Source organism: Zalophus californianus, chromosome 11 (genome assembly GCF_009762305.2).
Source record: "Zalophus californianus isolate mZalCal1 chromosome 11, mZalCal1.pri.v2, whole genome shotgun sequence".
NCBI classification, from domain to species: Eukaryota; Metazoa; Chordata; class Mammalia; order Carnivora; family Otariidae; genus Zalophus; species Zalophus californianus.
This window is the reverse complement of record NC_045605.1, coordinates 113522264-113537899: the sequence shown is the minus strand read 5'-3', so window position 1 is coordinate 113537899 and position 15636 is coordinate 113522264. Positions and strand designations below refer to the sequence as shown.

At 47.5% G+C, this 15636-nt stretch overlaps 1 protein-coding gene and 1 long non-coding RNA gene across 3 annotated transcripts; one reads left to right on the top strand and one right to left on the bottom strand.

Moving 5' to 3' along the window:
• Nucleotides 1-4: 4 nt before the first annotated feature.
• Nucleotides 5-12420, top strand: PSMD13 (proteasome 26S subunit, non-ATPase 13). 2 transcript variants are annotated; one of them, XM_027578673.1, is made up of 13 exons: nucleotides 5-186; nucleotides 1447-1525; nucleotides 4524-4558; nucleotides 4644-4699; nucleotides 4939-4982; nucleotides 5166-5252; nucleotides 7171-7342; nucleotides 8512-8591; nucleotides 8669-8794; nucleotides 10381-10443; nucleotides 11059-11139; nucleotides 11306-11422; nucleotides 11876-12420. In XM_027578673.1, the coding sequence occupies exons 1-13, from the start codon at nucleotides 92-94 to the stop codon at nucleotides 12083-12085; spliced, it is 1245 nt and encodes a 414-aa protein (XP_027434474.1). In that variant the 5' UTR covers nucleotides 5-91; the 3' UTR covers nucleotides 12086-12420. The 2 variants fall into 2 exon arrangements, with proteins under 2 accessions (XP_027434474.1, XP_027434475.1); XM_027578674.1 differs by having other exon boundaries at nucleotides 9-186; nucleotides 11958-12420.
• A 327-nt stretch (nucleotides 12421-12747) lies between these two features.
• LOC113914002 lies at nucleotides 12748-14672 on the bottom strand. The gene is made up of 2 exons (XR_003517342.1): nucleotides 14274-14672; nucleotides 12748-12920 (listed from the first exon to the last, which is right to left on the bottom strand). It is a non-coding gene; the product is annotated as an uncharacterized LOC113914002 (long non-coding RNA).
• Nucleotides 14673-15636: the final 964 nt, after the last annotated feature.

Here is a 15636-nt window from a genome sequence, read left to right as displayed (position 1 = left end):
GCGGCGCCGGAAGTGAGTGAGCATTTCCGGCGGCCATCCCCGCGGTGCGGACACCTCTACAGTTCAGCTGTCCCAGGGTCTTCTTGCCGTCATGAAGGACGTTCCTGGCTTCTTACAGCAGAGCCAGAGCTCCGGGCCCGGCCAGGCCGCCGTGTGGCACCGTCTGGAGGAGCTCTACACGAAGAAGTGAGCGCCCAGCCGAGGGGCCCCGGGCCCCAGTGATGGGAGAGTGAGGCAGAGAGGGGGCGACGGGGGGAGGGGCGGGACGTTGATGGGCCGAGGGTGCTCAGCCCCGCGTGCGGAGAGCGGGCGCAGGCTAGGCCGGGGAGGTGCGCTGAGGAGGGAGAGGGGGTGACAGCCCACGGGGACTGAGGAGCAGAGCCATAGGCAGAGTTTGGGGGCCTAGGGTTAACTGCCATCCTGACCGAGGGGCTGTGACTGAGGTTCTGAATTCCCCTGGTATTACGAAAAGGGGTCAGGGCTTTAAAGGATGTTCGCTCTTGATTCCAGTCAAACAAGCGAACACCCTTTCGGAGGTCTGGCTGCCATGCATTTTTGAATAGCAGATCCTGGTGTCTTAGCCTTGGTATCGTGTGGCTGCATCTACGCCATCTTTTCTCAGCGGCCTGGAGCGGATAAACCAGAGCCGAGTGCAGTTTTGTTTTTTCCCCTGTTGATTCTGCAGCTGGTTACACACTGGGTTTCAACCACGTCTCCCCCCTCCCATGGACCCTACTTTCCATTACATTTCATATTGGGCTTTGTACTCCTGAGATCTCAGGGTTTGGGCTTATTTAGAAACAGGATGAATTTTATAACAAATTGTCTGTTGCTAAGCACCAACCTCTTTTTAAATGAATAGAGTAAGTTGCTAGCATTGTTCCATAGGAAAGTACACCTCCTGTAATAACTTCCCTGTTAACAACCCTAGCGTTCAGCATTGTGCCTTTTACATAGAAAATGAATACTTTTTTGGATGATGTTCAGGAGCCTTCTATCAGCGTTATTTGCATTCTTAGAAATTAAACTTTGGTTTCAAATGTACTGTCATTTTTCTAGAGGGCTTATTCCTTTGCCCATTTAATCCTTTATTCGTCCCATTTGCAGCGGAGGAAACAAGCTCACTTAAAGCTTCTTCCCTGAGATACTCAGCTAATAAGTAGAAGAGCCAGGATTTCAACTTAGATATGTGTGATTCCAAATTCTTGGTTTCAATCAGACCTCACAGTAACTCTTGAGGTACTCTAAAAAGATGTTCTCCAGGATGGCATACCATTGAATAGCAGAGCCAGGAAAAGAGCTCAGGTTTATTAGCATCTGCGTTCGCTTTCTTCCTGTTACACAGTAGGAACTGGCTACTATTTGTTATTTGATAGGACCACCAAGGCTGGTGGTGTCTGTGACTGCATATTAGTTTATAGGTCTTAAGGGCCTTATGTTTTTCAGGTTGTGGCATCAACTGACACTCCAGGTGCTTGATTTTGTGCAGGACCCATGCTTTGCCCAAGGAGATGGCCTCATTAAGGTAAATGATTTGCCATGCTAGGTCAGATTATATAAATATAAATGACTTAAAGATAGTAGGTGGGCTTTTTATTAATACACTATACCTACTCAGCCGTCAGTATGTCAGGTACTGTTCTAAGGGTCTTGTATATTTACTCATTTACTCTTTACAGCAACATTGGGAGATAAGCACTACTGTTATCCTATTCATTTGATGTAGAAGTGAACACCAAGAGATTGAGTAACTTGCCATGGATCACAGCTAATAGGTGGTAGAAGAAGCTTCAAATACAGTCTGGCTTCTTCTGAAATCCCTGTCTAAAATCCTGTCTTACAGCATAGGATGCCCTGTATCTTATCGTTCATAGACTTTTTTTCAGTACTGTACTTTTGGAAACTGTTATTCAAAATTGAAAGTGCAAAATCAGTGGGGGTGGGGGTAGGATGTAGTGGAAGATAACCGTAGGAATCTTATAGATAACCGTTATCACCACTCTTCCTTCACTCCCACTGATTCTGCTTACTTGCCCAAATGCTTTGTCTTGGGTAGTGTGGAAGATAGGGCCTCTTTTGTGCTTCACTTGGAGGTGGGGAGGTTTGGAGAGAGAAATCTTCTGTAGTAGAGCACTTTTAGAATTTTTGTTAACTGGGGGGGGGGGGGGAATTCTCTGCCCCAGCCTTCCCTACGCTCCGTAGCAAACCCCCACCAATTTGTTCACTGGTAGCTTCCTTTTTAAAATCTTTCTTGACATCTTACTCTTTGATGCCTTTCTCTCTCAGATTCTGAATGAATCAGAGATTTATACCTGCATTGGAACCAAAAACTAGTTCTTTTTTTTTTTTTAATATTATTATTATTATTATTTTAGATTTTATTTATTTATTTGACAGAGAGAGACACAGCGAGAGAGGGAACGCAAGCAGGGGGAGTGGGAGAGGGAGAAGCAGACTTCCCGCGGAGCAGGGAGCCAGATGTGGGGCTCAATCCCAGGATCCTGGGATCGTGACCTGAGCCGAAGGCAGACGCTTAACGACTGAGCCACCCAGGTGCCCCAAAAACTAGTTCTTGATAGCTTGAGTTATTTGCCCTGGGTACATTACTTTATATGTGCTCACAGTGAAGCTTATCACCTTATTACCCCACCACCTGGGATCCTAAGATTTTCTTGTGTTTTATACCCACCAGTTTGACATTTCACTACTTCAAAGGAACTTGTATTCATCTGTAAACCTAAAGATTTTGCTGGGCATTCTGTCTTCTGGATTATGTGGAAAAATGATAAATTAGAGCTATCTTCATATTTTTCCCTAAGGTTCTATATCATAGCGATGAATAATTCATGATTATTCATCTCTATTCTTCGCTCTCTTGTCTTTAAATCACTTTCTACACAGAGCAAAATATTACCTCAACCCCATGTAACGTAACACTTAACTCAGGTCAGCAGACTGGCGTTTACTGTTTCAGTGGGCGAGCAAACGTTTAAAAATTGTTGGGACTCAGCCCACAGAACTTTCAAATACATAGTGTTCATGAATCTGCTGTGACCAGTAGTAATTTTGAGTTTCTTTTTTCTTTGGAGGGGTTTTTACATAAATTGTAATGGATATCAGAAAAGTTAGAATACCCTCTTAATGAAAAGGATATCTTTGAAATAGTCCTTTGTAATGAAAAAGCCATTTTATTTATTTTTTTTTAAGATTTTATTTATTTATTTGAGAGAGAGAGAATGAGAGATAGAGAGCACGAGAGGGAAGAGGGTCAGGGGGAGAAGCAGACTTCCCGCCGAGCCGGGAGCCCGATGTGGGACTCGATCCCGGGACTCCAGGATCATGACCTGAGCCGAAGGCAGACGCTTAACGACCGAGCCACCCAGGTGCCCCAGGATTTCCTTCTTTTTATGGCTGAATAACATCCTACACTCTGTGTGCATATGCACCACATTTTCTTTCACAGGGACGTTTCCATCTTTCTGTCTTCACATCCCAGAGGAATCACAGACTCTCCTTATCCAAGTTGACCCCATCTGGATGCTCCCTCTCCCCACTTTGCCCAGTTACCCAGCGATAAGCTCAGAGGTCATTGTCAGTTCCCATTTCCTTTCCTGTGACCAGCGAACCTCTCAGACCCTTCGTCTACCCTCACTTTCCTGTCTTTACTAGTAGCCTCAGCTGGTCTCTGTCCCTCCCTCTGTTCCCTCTCTATCCTCCCTGCCCCCAGTCAAGCTTACAAAGTAGAAGTGTGGCCATGTGTTTGCACTGGCTCTGGTTTGCCTTCAGGACAAGGTCAAGCGCCAGTGCCTCCCACGGTCTGTGTCCTTCAGAAATGCTCCTAAAACACAGTGCAGTGTTTCTTCAGTGCTCTTGCACATGTCTGTTCCTGTCTGGAATGTTCTCCCAGCTCTATACTCCCTCTCCCATACCAAATTTGTCCAGCTCTCTAACATTCTTCCTTCCTTAAAACTCAATTATCACCATTTCTGGAATAATCTTTGGAACCTCTCCTTTTGGCTGATCCACCCATGTGTTTTTTTCCCTCACTGTAAACACACAGTATTGTCACTTACTTGTTTACAAGTCTGCTCTACTAGACCAGGAATCCTTGCAAGCCCAGCTTTTATTTTATACATTCTCTGTCTGTAGTATCTAGCAAAGAGCCTGAGTACGTACTGAAGTGTTTGCTGAATGGCAAATAAATTTGGTAGTGTAGGCTACAACCCTCTAAAATCTGAAGGTTAGTGAATCTTTCAAACTGATAATCTGTTTTACCTAAAATACTTTGGAGAAAAATAGGAATTGGTCTCTAGGAGATTCTTATAGGTCAGGAATCTAATTCCCAGGAAGAAAACCATAGCTTTCTTCAGTAATCCATTGGTGATTAATAAACCCAAATATGGGTCTCATGTCATTCCGCCAACATTTCTGCAGTGCCTGCTATGTGGTGGGCATTGTGGTCACTTTTGATTTTGCAGAATGAAAGACATCCTGTAATTACTCTATGTGTTTTGGTTCCACAGCTTTATGAAAACTTCATCAGTGAATTTGAACACAGGTAAAACACCTTTGTCAGTTTTTGACTTTGAACATGAAAACATAGATGCTTAATGACACTCAAAGACTGGTGGTTTTTATTTCAGGGTGAATCCTTTGTCCCTGGTAGAAATCATTCTTCATGTAGTTAGACAGATGACTGGTGAGTCTCATTTTGTGTCATAAAGGAGCAGATCCAAATGGTAATTAAAATGATTTTGAAATATAAGTTAATTGAACTTTTACATTTTGATAGAAAATGCCAGATTCTAAGTTACGTTTTTATTATATTTTATGATCTAAACATAAAGATTATCCTACCTGTATTGTGGTTGGTAGGAACCAATCTCTAAAGATACTCTGTTGGTGGTTCTTCTGACATTGTTCTTCTGCCGTTTCTAGATCCTAATGTGGCTCTTACTTTTCTGGAAAAGACTCGTGAAAAGGTAAATATGAAGTCTGAGCCAAATCTTTAGAATGTGCATGACTTATGGTTTTGCGTCTGCGCTTGCTGTACACACTTTGTGGAGACCAGCGTGTCTCTTATCCTGTAAGTGAAGCCAGTATGCAGGTGTTTTGTTCATCTCCTTCCCACACTTCTCAGGTCCCCTTGTTTCTGACATCTGTAGGTGAAAAGCAGCGATGAGGCAGTGATCCTGTGTAAAACTGCGATTGGAGCTCTAAAATTAAACATCGGGGACCTACAGGTCACAAAGGTAAGCGTGCCATAGTACAGGTTTGTCTTTGGTTTACAAAGTGGTTTAGGGTTAAGGGGGGAGAATCCTATTTCTCCAGTTTACTTTTTCAAGTGATTTTAAATTATAGAAAAGTTGCAGACGTAGCACAAAGAACTCTCATATATCCTCTCTCACACTCCCATTGCTGACATTTCTTAACCCCATCATTCTGTGTGTATGCGTGTGTGCATGCATGCAAGTTTTGGTTTTGGTTTTCAAAATCACCGAGAGTCACTTGCTGCTATGAGGCCTGTTATCCTTTAATATAAGAGGACTGCCCTGGGCAAGCACAGCACGTCTGTCAGCAGGAGGGTTCCAGACAGCCCCAGACTGTCCATATGGGCCCTCACTGACCAGGGTCAGCCCACTCACCATGACAGGTCACAGGCTGCTCCTCCACCCTCTCTACCTCCTAATCCTTGTTGAAGTTTCCTGTCTCTTTCTTATTTCCACTTTAGTATAATTTGGGGGACAGATGTGGGTATGGATGGCAGTAAGACCAACTTATGTGGTCAGTCCACCTTGTTGAACCAGAGACTACCTGTGTTTGTTTCGGGTTTGGGTTTTTTGGTAACCATAATATTTAAGAAAATACGGGGGTAAGTGTTGATGTTCTCATTGCCCTAAAATAACACTTCTTATTTCTTATTGCTTCCCAGTCCTATCCTGCATGCATACTTACTACATTTTGCTTTGAAATATTTAAGACATATTGAAAGCCATAAAACACTATAAAGAATTCTGTCATGGGTGTCCACGTACCCCACCCGGCTTAGGAATGAGGCAGCACTGCACAGTTGGAGCTGCTGGGCCCTCAGAACACGTTCGTGCACCAGCAGTGCTCCCGTGCGTGTGTTTGGTGTTCCTCGTGCTTGTGTGGTTCCTGATGCTCACTAGATAGGGATGTGTAAGTCTAAGTGATAATGCAGTATTGTTTTAAGTTACTGGCTCGGTGTGAGGTTTGAGAGTCATCATGTTGGTACCTGTGACCATTCATTCTTAGTGTTATTTGGTATTTTACTGTTACAGCTGTTTCACAGCCTATGCATCAGTCTCCTATTGAAGGGATTCAGGATTTTTTCCTATTACGAACAGTGCTGTTATCATTATTTCTGTGCCTGGTTCCTTGTGTATGTGGGCAGAATCCCACCAGCACGTGTGCCTGGAGGTGAGGCTACAGGTATAAGGTGTATGCTCTACGCCTTTACCAGATGTGGTCAAACCTTTCTCCAAGATGGCTCACGCTCCCCTAGCACCATACAAGCACTTCCAAAGCTCATTTCTTCAATACTTGGTATTTTCAGACTATTTAATTCTCGCCAGTGTGGTGGAGATGAAATGCCATCTCATCGGGGATTTATTGACCCCTCCATTCATGTCTCCACTTCTGTAAATTGCCTGTTAATATCTTTGGTTTTGCCCTTTCTTTTCTGTGTTGCTTTCCTCCTGTTGATTTGTAAGAGTTCTTTATATAGGGGCGCCTGGGTGGCTAAGTCATTAAGCATCTGCCTTCGGCTGAGGTCATGATCCCAGTGTCCTGGGATCAAATCCCGCATTGGGCTCCCTGCTTGGTAGGAAGCCTGCTTCTCCCTCTGCCACTCCCCCTGTTTGCGTTCCTGCTCTTACTCTCTCTCTCTCTCTGTCAGATAAATAAATAAATAAAACCTTTGGAGAGAAAAAAAAAGAGTTCTTTATATAGTGTTGGTCATACTCCCTGGTGGGTTACATGTGCAGTAAATTTCTTTGCCCAGTCTGTAGCTTGTTTTTTTTCTTTTTTGTGTGTGTCTTAGATGAACTGAAGTTTTCCATTTTAACATAGTCCTATCAGTCTTTGTCATATATTTCCTTAAAAGTGCTTTAAGTTAAAAAGAAGGGCAATCTTGCTTCCTGCATGTAGGAAACAATTGAAGATGTTGAAGAGATGCTCAACAACCTCCCTGGTGTGACATCAGTTCACAGTCGTTTCTACGACCTCTCCAGTAAATATTATCAAACAGTCGGAAACCACGCGGCCTACTACAAAGATGCCCTGCGGTTTCTGGGCTGTGTCGACATCAAGGATCTACCAGGTAACACGGAGCCATTAAAGTCCATGTCGAAGGAGCATGCTCTTGAGGCATGGTAGCAGGTCTCAGAAGTTACTCTGGTGTATCCATCCCTCGTTGAAGAAACCCCAGGTGGTAGAGGGTGGAAAGAGCCGTGCAAGCATCAGTTTCTCCCCGGGTCTGCCTTCGGCATTTAGCTCAGGTGAAAACAAGGCTGCACCCTGTAGTCCTTCGCTGTTCCCTCTCTAGTCTTTCCTGTTCTCTGAATCAGAGGCCTTTGTGAGAAGCACAGCGATGTCACTGTCTTGGCCCCTGCAGCATGAAGGGCACGGTGAAACCCTGCACTGAGAATCTTGTGCCGGAAACTGAGCAAGACCCAGGGGAATACCTTAGAAAAATCTTTCAAGTATCTGAGGAATGGAAAGAAAGATGAATGGTAGTTTTGGGGAAAGTGCAAGGAGGGTGTTTAGAAAGGAAATATGAACCCATTTTAGATGTTTCTCACAGTACACTGTTGAAGCTCTGGGGACCAGCAACTCCTAAAAATGGTGCAGTTTGAGTTCCTTCGTCTCAAGAAGCACATTGGAAAAGCAAGCAACGTGGTCAGGAGAGTGGGATTGTTGTAGGGACAGGAAGTAGGTTCACTCTATTCTGAAAAGAGGCCAGATGAGTTGACTTTAAGAGAAATAAGAGGTGATGCTTCCAAGAAGTAGATTAACTGCTTTAGAAAATAGAAATAGAGTCATGTATTTAGGCAGAAATAAGTAAACGAATGAATGTGTTTCCCACAAAACCTGTATATGTGCTTCCAGGTATAACTTGAGTCGATCCAGTACTGTAAAAGAGAGGACTAACGGGGCACCCGAGTGGCCCAGTCGGTTAAGCATCGGACGCTGGGTTTTGGCTCAGGTCATGACCTCAGGGTCAGGGGATCGAGCCCCACATCCGGCTCCGCGCGGAACATGGGGCCTGCTTGAGATTCTTTCTCCCTCTGCCCCTCCCCACCTTCCCTCTCTAAAAGACAAAATACGTAAAATAAAAATAAAAAAGATAAAAATTTAAAAAAAAACGTGTTAAGGCTTTGTGATATAACCATTACAGGGAGTGGTTTCTTTACTTTTTTGGGATTTTTAAAGGCAGACAGGACTGATTCTCATAACTGGGGTGTCACCGGAGGTGTGTTGTTGCCGTAGTGTCTGAGCAGCAGGAGAGAGCGTTCACGCTGGGACTAGCAGGACTTCTTGGCGAGGGAGTTTTTAACTTTGGAGAACTCGTAAGTGGACCCTGGGCACAGATTTCTGAACAAGGGGGAGACATTTTTTTTGCCAGCTAACCATCTCCTCCTTGCAGCTCATGCACCCCGTGCTGGAATCACTGAGGAGCACCGACCGGCAGTGGCTGATTGACACCCTTTATGCGTTTAACAGTGGCAACGTAGAGAGATTCCAGACACTGAAAACCGCCTGGGGCCAGCAGGTCAGTCATGGGAAGGACGGCTGAGCGCTCCTACAGTGCCGCTGGCTCTCTGTCATCCTGCGTCCATTCATTGATTTAACGCATGTTTTCTGTGCACCTTCCCTCTACACCCCAGGCACTGGGGAGATAGGAGATAAAGACAGGCCGGTCTTGCTCTCATAGAGCAGGTGGTTAAGTGGCTAGTTACAGTAGTAACTCAGTTACTATGATAGTGCTCAGTGCTATACTAACAGAATATGATAGGGGAGTGTCATCTGGGTGACGGGTGTCACAGAGGACCCAAAAGGAGTAATGCTCTGTGTCTGCTCTTAGGTGTGAGTAGAATTTAACCAAGTGAAGGATATGAGAAGAGTATATTCAACAGGGGAGAGGAAGCTTTTAGCATGTTGCTGAACTGAAATAGGGTCTGTGAGGCCAGAATGAGTGAGTGACGAGAGCCGGGGAGAGCCTGGGGTTCGGGAAGGCAGGATAGTCTGTACAGGAAGGGAGTGGTCAGTGCGGGGGGGCGGGGGGGATGGACAGTGTAGAGGGAAAGGGGTCAGCAGGGGAGAGGGCACTGGGCTAGGAGAGGAGCCTCTAGGAGGTGTGAATTAGGGAGAAGAGGTGTTAACGAGGACCTGAGCTTTCATAGTAAGTTTATTTTTTAAATGAAATTATTAGAAGCAAATATTACTAAATTGTTCATAGTGATAGGGATGATTGTTTTTGTACTTTTCAAAATAAACTTGTAGAATTCACACATAGTGGAGCCAAGTAGATGTAAATGGGCTGGGAAGAGGCAGAAAACAAGACCAGCCAACCCTAACTATAGTCTGTGTGTTGATCTCTGAAAGAAACAAATGTGCCACTTGGAAAGAAAGTTGGCTAGCTGTAGAAACATAAGGAAAGAAAGAACATCAGAGGTGCCTTGCCAGCAGTATCTGTCTAAGCAGCGAGAGCCCATTTGGGGGGAGTGGGCTCTTTGTGAAGAGTTTGACCTGTCCCATACCTGTGGCAGAAACGTCCCTGGGGGACTGCCTGTGTTGGGGTATGAGTTCCTAAATGTTTGAATCAGGGAACCCATTCTCCCTTTTTGTCTCTGCTTAGCAGTAACCCGTGACCTACCTGCAAGGCGACTGTGCAGGTCATGCAGAAGGGCATGTTCTGGTTCTCACGACAGTGCTGTTTTTCATCACAAGTTAATAACTTGCTCTTTCAGTTCAGAACAACTCCCTGGGACTTAAGGGATGTGTTCCTCAGAGGCCCCACTTACACGGAGCTGACCAAGCAGGCAGTGCACTTGCACCTGCTCAGGCACAGACGGGTCCTTCCTTGCTTTTCTTTGTGCCAAGAGTCTCCTTGAAACGCCTGCACCTGGGTCCTACCCCCTGGTGTCTGTGGCATTAGTATGCATCTCACCTGGTAAATGCCTTATGTGGGAGCATAGCCTTTTGGGGATGCACCAGTTAATAGTGTCCTAAGAAAAGTGAGCCTCCGTGACCCTATGGTGTAAGGTGTTTGGACGTGCCAAGTTTCTTTTCGTTCAATCTGTTGTAGAAAGAATTTCAAAGCCCAGGTTAGGTAACTGGTATCTTTCTACTTTTCAGCCTGATTTAGCAGCCAACGAAGCCCAGCTTCTGAGGAAAATTCAGTTGTTGTGCCTCATGGAGGTAAGCAAGCACCCAGGAACCACTCTGATTTCAGACCCTGCAGGTGAGTCCATGAGGTCCTGCAAACTCTCCAAGCCTCCTGTAGGGATACTTTGGCCACAGCCCCTCTCTACCACGTTCCTTTTTCTTCTGCCACCATTGGCTTTTTTCCGTTTGTATTTGAGTCTCATCTTAGATAATGCCTCCTCTGAGAGGTATTCCCTGACCGTCTGAGCTAAAGTAGCTGCCACCTTATTATATGTGCCATTTGACATATGTTCTTCTGTGTTTCCCGACTAGAATTTAAGCTTCTTGAGGAAATGGACCTTACATTTCTGTGCCACCACGCTGTTCCCAGCTCAAGTACAGCCCTGGCACACAGCAGCCTCAAGCACTTGCTCGGGGCATGAATACTGACCATTGCCAACAACTGCTGTGAAGCTTATTTCACCTTATTATCTGAGCATGGGAAGCTTGTTCCTAATAAGATACATGGCTGATATTAAGGAAAAGTTTAGTATGTGGGATAGTAACAAGATCTGTATTTTCAGAGCAAGAATTGACAAAAACATTCTATCAGTCAGTTCTCTGGCAATTTTTATTTGGAAAAATAGTTAACAAAAAATTTTTTTTCAGATGACTTTCACACGACCTGCCAATCACAGACAACTCACTTTTGAAGAAATTGCCAAAAGTGCTAAAATCACTGTGAACGAGGTACAGTTGTTGGACTCAGGATGGTCCGGTGGTAGAGCTGCCACCCAGAGGGGTCGGAGCTCCTATAAGCACTGCTCCCCAGACTCCACAAACTGCAGAAGACACTGTCTCATTCCCCCAAACTTTAGGGCCTTGGGGTGACTCACATCAGCCCCTCTTTGAGCAGGTGGAGTTGCTAGTGATGAAGGCACTCTCGGTGGGTCTGGTGAAAGGCAGCATTGACGAGGTGGATAAGCGGGTACACATGACCTGGGTGCAGCCCCGAGTGTTGGATCTGCAGCAGGTAACACATAGTTCACTTCTGTGGGTGGTTCGGATGGTATCTGTGCTTAGTTTCACTTGGATGGAAGCCATTTAGGAAGAAAGCAGTATTGACGAGAGATTTCGGAGAATATTTTACTGCTGTGGGGACTAAGGGTTTTTTAAAGAACCTAATTTAATACAAGCCTGGGGTTTGAACCTTGCATTTAAAAGCTTATAATTACAGTGCTGGTTGTGCTGATGATGCCTTTTAATCTTAAAATTGGTACTCTGATCAAATATGTTCCTAGTTCTGTGGTTTGAGCTCAGATCCATCTTGTCCATATTTGCTGGAAATGTAATCCTGTGGATTTCCTCTATTCTTACCTGTTTTCTTTCATGCAAGTTTTTTTTAAATGTCCTTGCGATAAGAATTGACTGGGATGATGCCCTTTCACACAGTTCACTCCCCCAGCTCTGGTGTCCTTTTTATTAGTGCTGCCCTAAAGAATCAGCTGGAGATGTACGCCTGGGATTCCCAAGTGTCCTAACACCCGTGTGGTCCTGGTTTGCCTTAGATCAAGGGAATGAAGGACCGCCTGGAGTTCTGGTGCACCGATGTGAGGGGCATGGAGATGCTGGTGGAGCACCAGGCCCACGATATCCTCACCTAGAGCCCCCTGCCTCACCCGTGTGTGGCAGCTGAGAAGATCTGCATTTAATTGGGGGTGGGGGTGGGATTCTGTTTGTGGAGTAGGGACTGTTCTTCCTGCTGTGAAAACAGGACTGTCACTGGTGGGGGGCTTGGCCGCAGAGAGAAACCTCCTTTGTGGGTGTCTCCCGTAGCCCACAGTGGGGAGGGGTCACGGGTCTCTGGTGATGAGGCGGGCAAGAGTGTGCATGTGCCCTGAGGAATGAGAAGGAGTAGCCTTGAGGTGTGTGGGGACACCACTTGGAGGCTCGTCTCCATTACATCCACCTGTGTGAACAGCTCTGGTGTCATATGAGAATGTTCCTGTAATAAACGCCTTTGTTTTGTCCTTTTTGTGGTCCTGTTTCCTTAGTCTTAGCTTCCAGGTCAAGCCTGGGCCTAAGAGATTAGAAAGCAGGAGATGGGAGGTAGGGCTTGGTGGGGGTTTGGCCTCAGCCCTCCTTTCCTACCCTGGGAAAAGGGCAGCCTTGCACATACAGGGCACGGGTCCAAGGAAGCAAGTCTTATCTGTTGTGGCTCAGACATGGTGTCCACCCACTACCACCCAGCCAGGGCCATCTGGGGCCCCGGTGCCCCAGCCAGCAGCCCTCAGCCCAGTGCTGTGTCCGGTGGGGGGGGGGGGGGGGTGCTTGTACACAAATGACACAACCACCAAGTGAACACTGGGTGGAGGGAGGGGTTTAATGGGGCCGTTGGCCCTGTGCCTGGAGCCCAAGCTGCGGAGCCTTCATGCTGCAGAGCTTCTCTTGTAGCTGTCCAGGTGGGCTAAGACCCAGCCTGCAGGAATCAGGAAGCTGAGGAACAGCACAGAGAGCCCAGTGGCTTGCTCCTGGGTTGAGGAAAGCACATGTGAGTCCACCAGACCATTACCAGGTCATTCCTGGCTCACTGAGGAAGGCTGTCTACCTGCCCCTCTGTCCCCTCGTCCTGCAGTGTGGGAGGCCTTCTAACCAGAGCAGCAGTCCAGAGTTAGAGACATCCTCCCCTGCCCCCTCTGCTCTTATGGGACCCTCAGCCCAGCCCCAGACTTCTTTTTTGTCAGGTGGAAAGAGCCTGCAATGCACGAGCAGGGGCTGCTGTAGTCATCAGTGTGGACAGCCTCTACAGAGACCCAGACTAGCAGCCCTGGGCCCCAGTCTCTGTGGAACAGGACCTCTTATCATAGCCTGGGCAGGCCACGTGTCCCTCGACCTTGAACTTCTGACCAGATGCAACATGTGCCCTCCCTTCCAGATACTGGCAGACATGTGTGTCAGGTGCTGTGCAGGACAGAAGAGACAGCTGAGATTCGGGTCCCACAAACAAGGGCAGGGCCTTTTCCCTAAATGGCAGTCCTGCTCAGAAGCCTGGCTGGAGGAAATAGGACTCCTCATACTGCGTGTGCATTTGTGTGCATGCACACACAAAGCACACAAAGGCCATCTCACCTGGAGCCAGGTTCCAAAGAACCAGCTATACATCCCCTTCACTCGGATTCCTCCTGAAACAGAGCCCCGGGCCCAATCATCCCTCCCTGTTCTCTAAAACAGAGTCCAATGCCAGGTCGGAAACCAATTCTTCCTCTTGACTTGGCCTTCTAGCGGATTCGGAGTAACATTGCCCAGAACTGGGCCCCTAGGCTGGGTTCAAATCTTAGCTTCACCGGTGATATGACCTTGAACAAATGACCTTCTAGACCTTGGTTATTGATGCTTAACACAGAGGTAGTTGTCTGCTCTCCTGGAGCGCGAGGGTGACAGGTCTGTGTTTTTGCCTGTGCTCTCACGGACCCTCAAAGCAGCCCATTCTTTCCCTTCAATGAGCGGCGAAGCTGGAATATACACTGAGTGCCCTTCAGGCTCAGCTGTTAGCACCCCTCATTTGCCAGAAGGCAAATGGGGGCCTGAAAACAGAGAGACCACCATCCCCTCACTGACTCTGCTGGATGCTTTGGGAGCCTGACCTCCAGGCAATGGATGCAAGGACCTCTTTCCTGGAGGAGGGACAGTGTCCCAGCCATAGGACTGCATTCTCGCACAAGGATCACCTCTAGAGGCTGCAGGCCTGAGAATATATTCCTCCCCGCCTTTACCAGCCTGGCCTTCTGTATGCTGCCCCCAAACCCACCTCATCTTCTGCACTCTGCAGGACTGCCCACTCCCCCTGCTCAAGTCAGCACTCCTGCGGCACCAGAGGTACTCACCATGGGAGAAGTGGGCGTCCGGGCTGGCTTGGCAGAGATGTGCACCTTGGGAACCACCCAGCCCCCCAGAGGGGCCTGCAGCAGCCTGGTGGTACAGGCTAATCTCAGCATGGTAGTTGAGCCGAGCTCCTCCTGGAGTCCAGCAAAGTTCGTGTATCTGCTCACTCGGGTGTTGGGGCTTTTTATAGCTCAAGGAGGGGAGCTGCAGCTGTCCCCTCTTGTCATGGTGCTTGGCAGAGAGGACGCCCCCTTGGAAGTGGGTGAGAGCCAGCCTCAGGCCAGCAGCCTCCAGGCACTGTCCCTGCTGTAGCACCCGAGGGCCTTCGAGCCCTTCGCAGTGCAGGCAGGCTTGGCCCTCTCTTCAAAGGGCCTTCATTTCTCTGTGAAAAATGCACTCAACAAAGAAGCAGTACCAGGGGAGTCAGAGAGTTTGAGAATGCAAGAGGGGGAAAGTGACCTAAGTTAAGAGTGAATCTTAAGTATCTGGAGTGTCAGCTGGCGATGCCGCGTAGAGCTATTTTAAAATTCTCTAACTTAGGAATTCCTGGCTGAGCTGCCCAGCCTTCTGATTCTTAACACCCAGCTGGGTGTTCTCAGAGCCCCGCTCCTCCCCGGCACAGCACGTGGTGAGTCTGAAGAGCCTCCCTGCTGATTTCAGCGGTGCTGTTGCTAACACTGACACGACAGCCTTAGTTCCCAGAGGAGACCCTCACGATTGCACCGTGGACAAACTGAGGTGGGAAGAAGGTCAGCAGACACTTTGTGAGTGCGAGTTCAGGGGCCAGGGGGCACTTAGGCCACTGCCTCTGGGCCCATATTCGGGTAAAGGCTCCCAGGGCCAAATGTGCTGGGTCCACGGTACCCACCAGACCTGGGGTAATCAGCCTGTAACCTGCCCACATGCCATGTGTGAGCTCAGAGCCTCCCTGCCTCTCTTCTCTTATTTCTACAGAAAATGAGTTACTCATTTCTTCCCACAGCAAACATCTACTAGTAAATTTGTTTTCCTGCTCTCTGAGAGACTATTTCACACCTTCTTTCTGTACCAACAGCCCCCTACACATACACACACACCTTCGTCAGAGACCTGCTGCTGATTTCCTTGAGATAATGGAAGTGACCAGATGTGACCCACTGTTGACCCCGGTTACTGCCCTCCAGGAGAGCAGCGGCCCTGAGCCCCTGGGCTGAGTCAGATGCCAAGCTCAAGTCCCCAGCAGCTTCTCCAGCCCCTCTGTCCTTGGTTACTGGATGACGAGCCCCTGGTCTTTTTGCCAGCTTGTCCAGATCCTGCCTGACCCCCGACAGCCCCAGGACTTTTGCAATCTCTCCATCCACCTTCTCCACCTTTTGGCCGTGACAG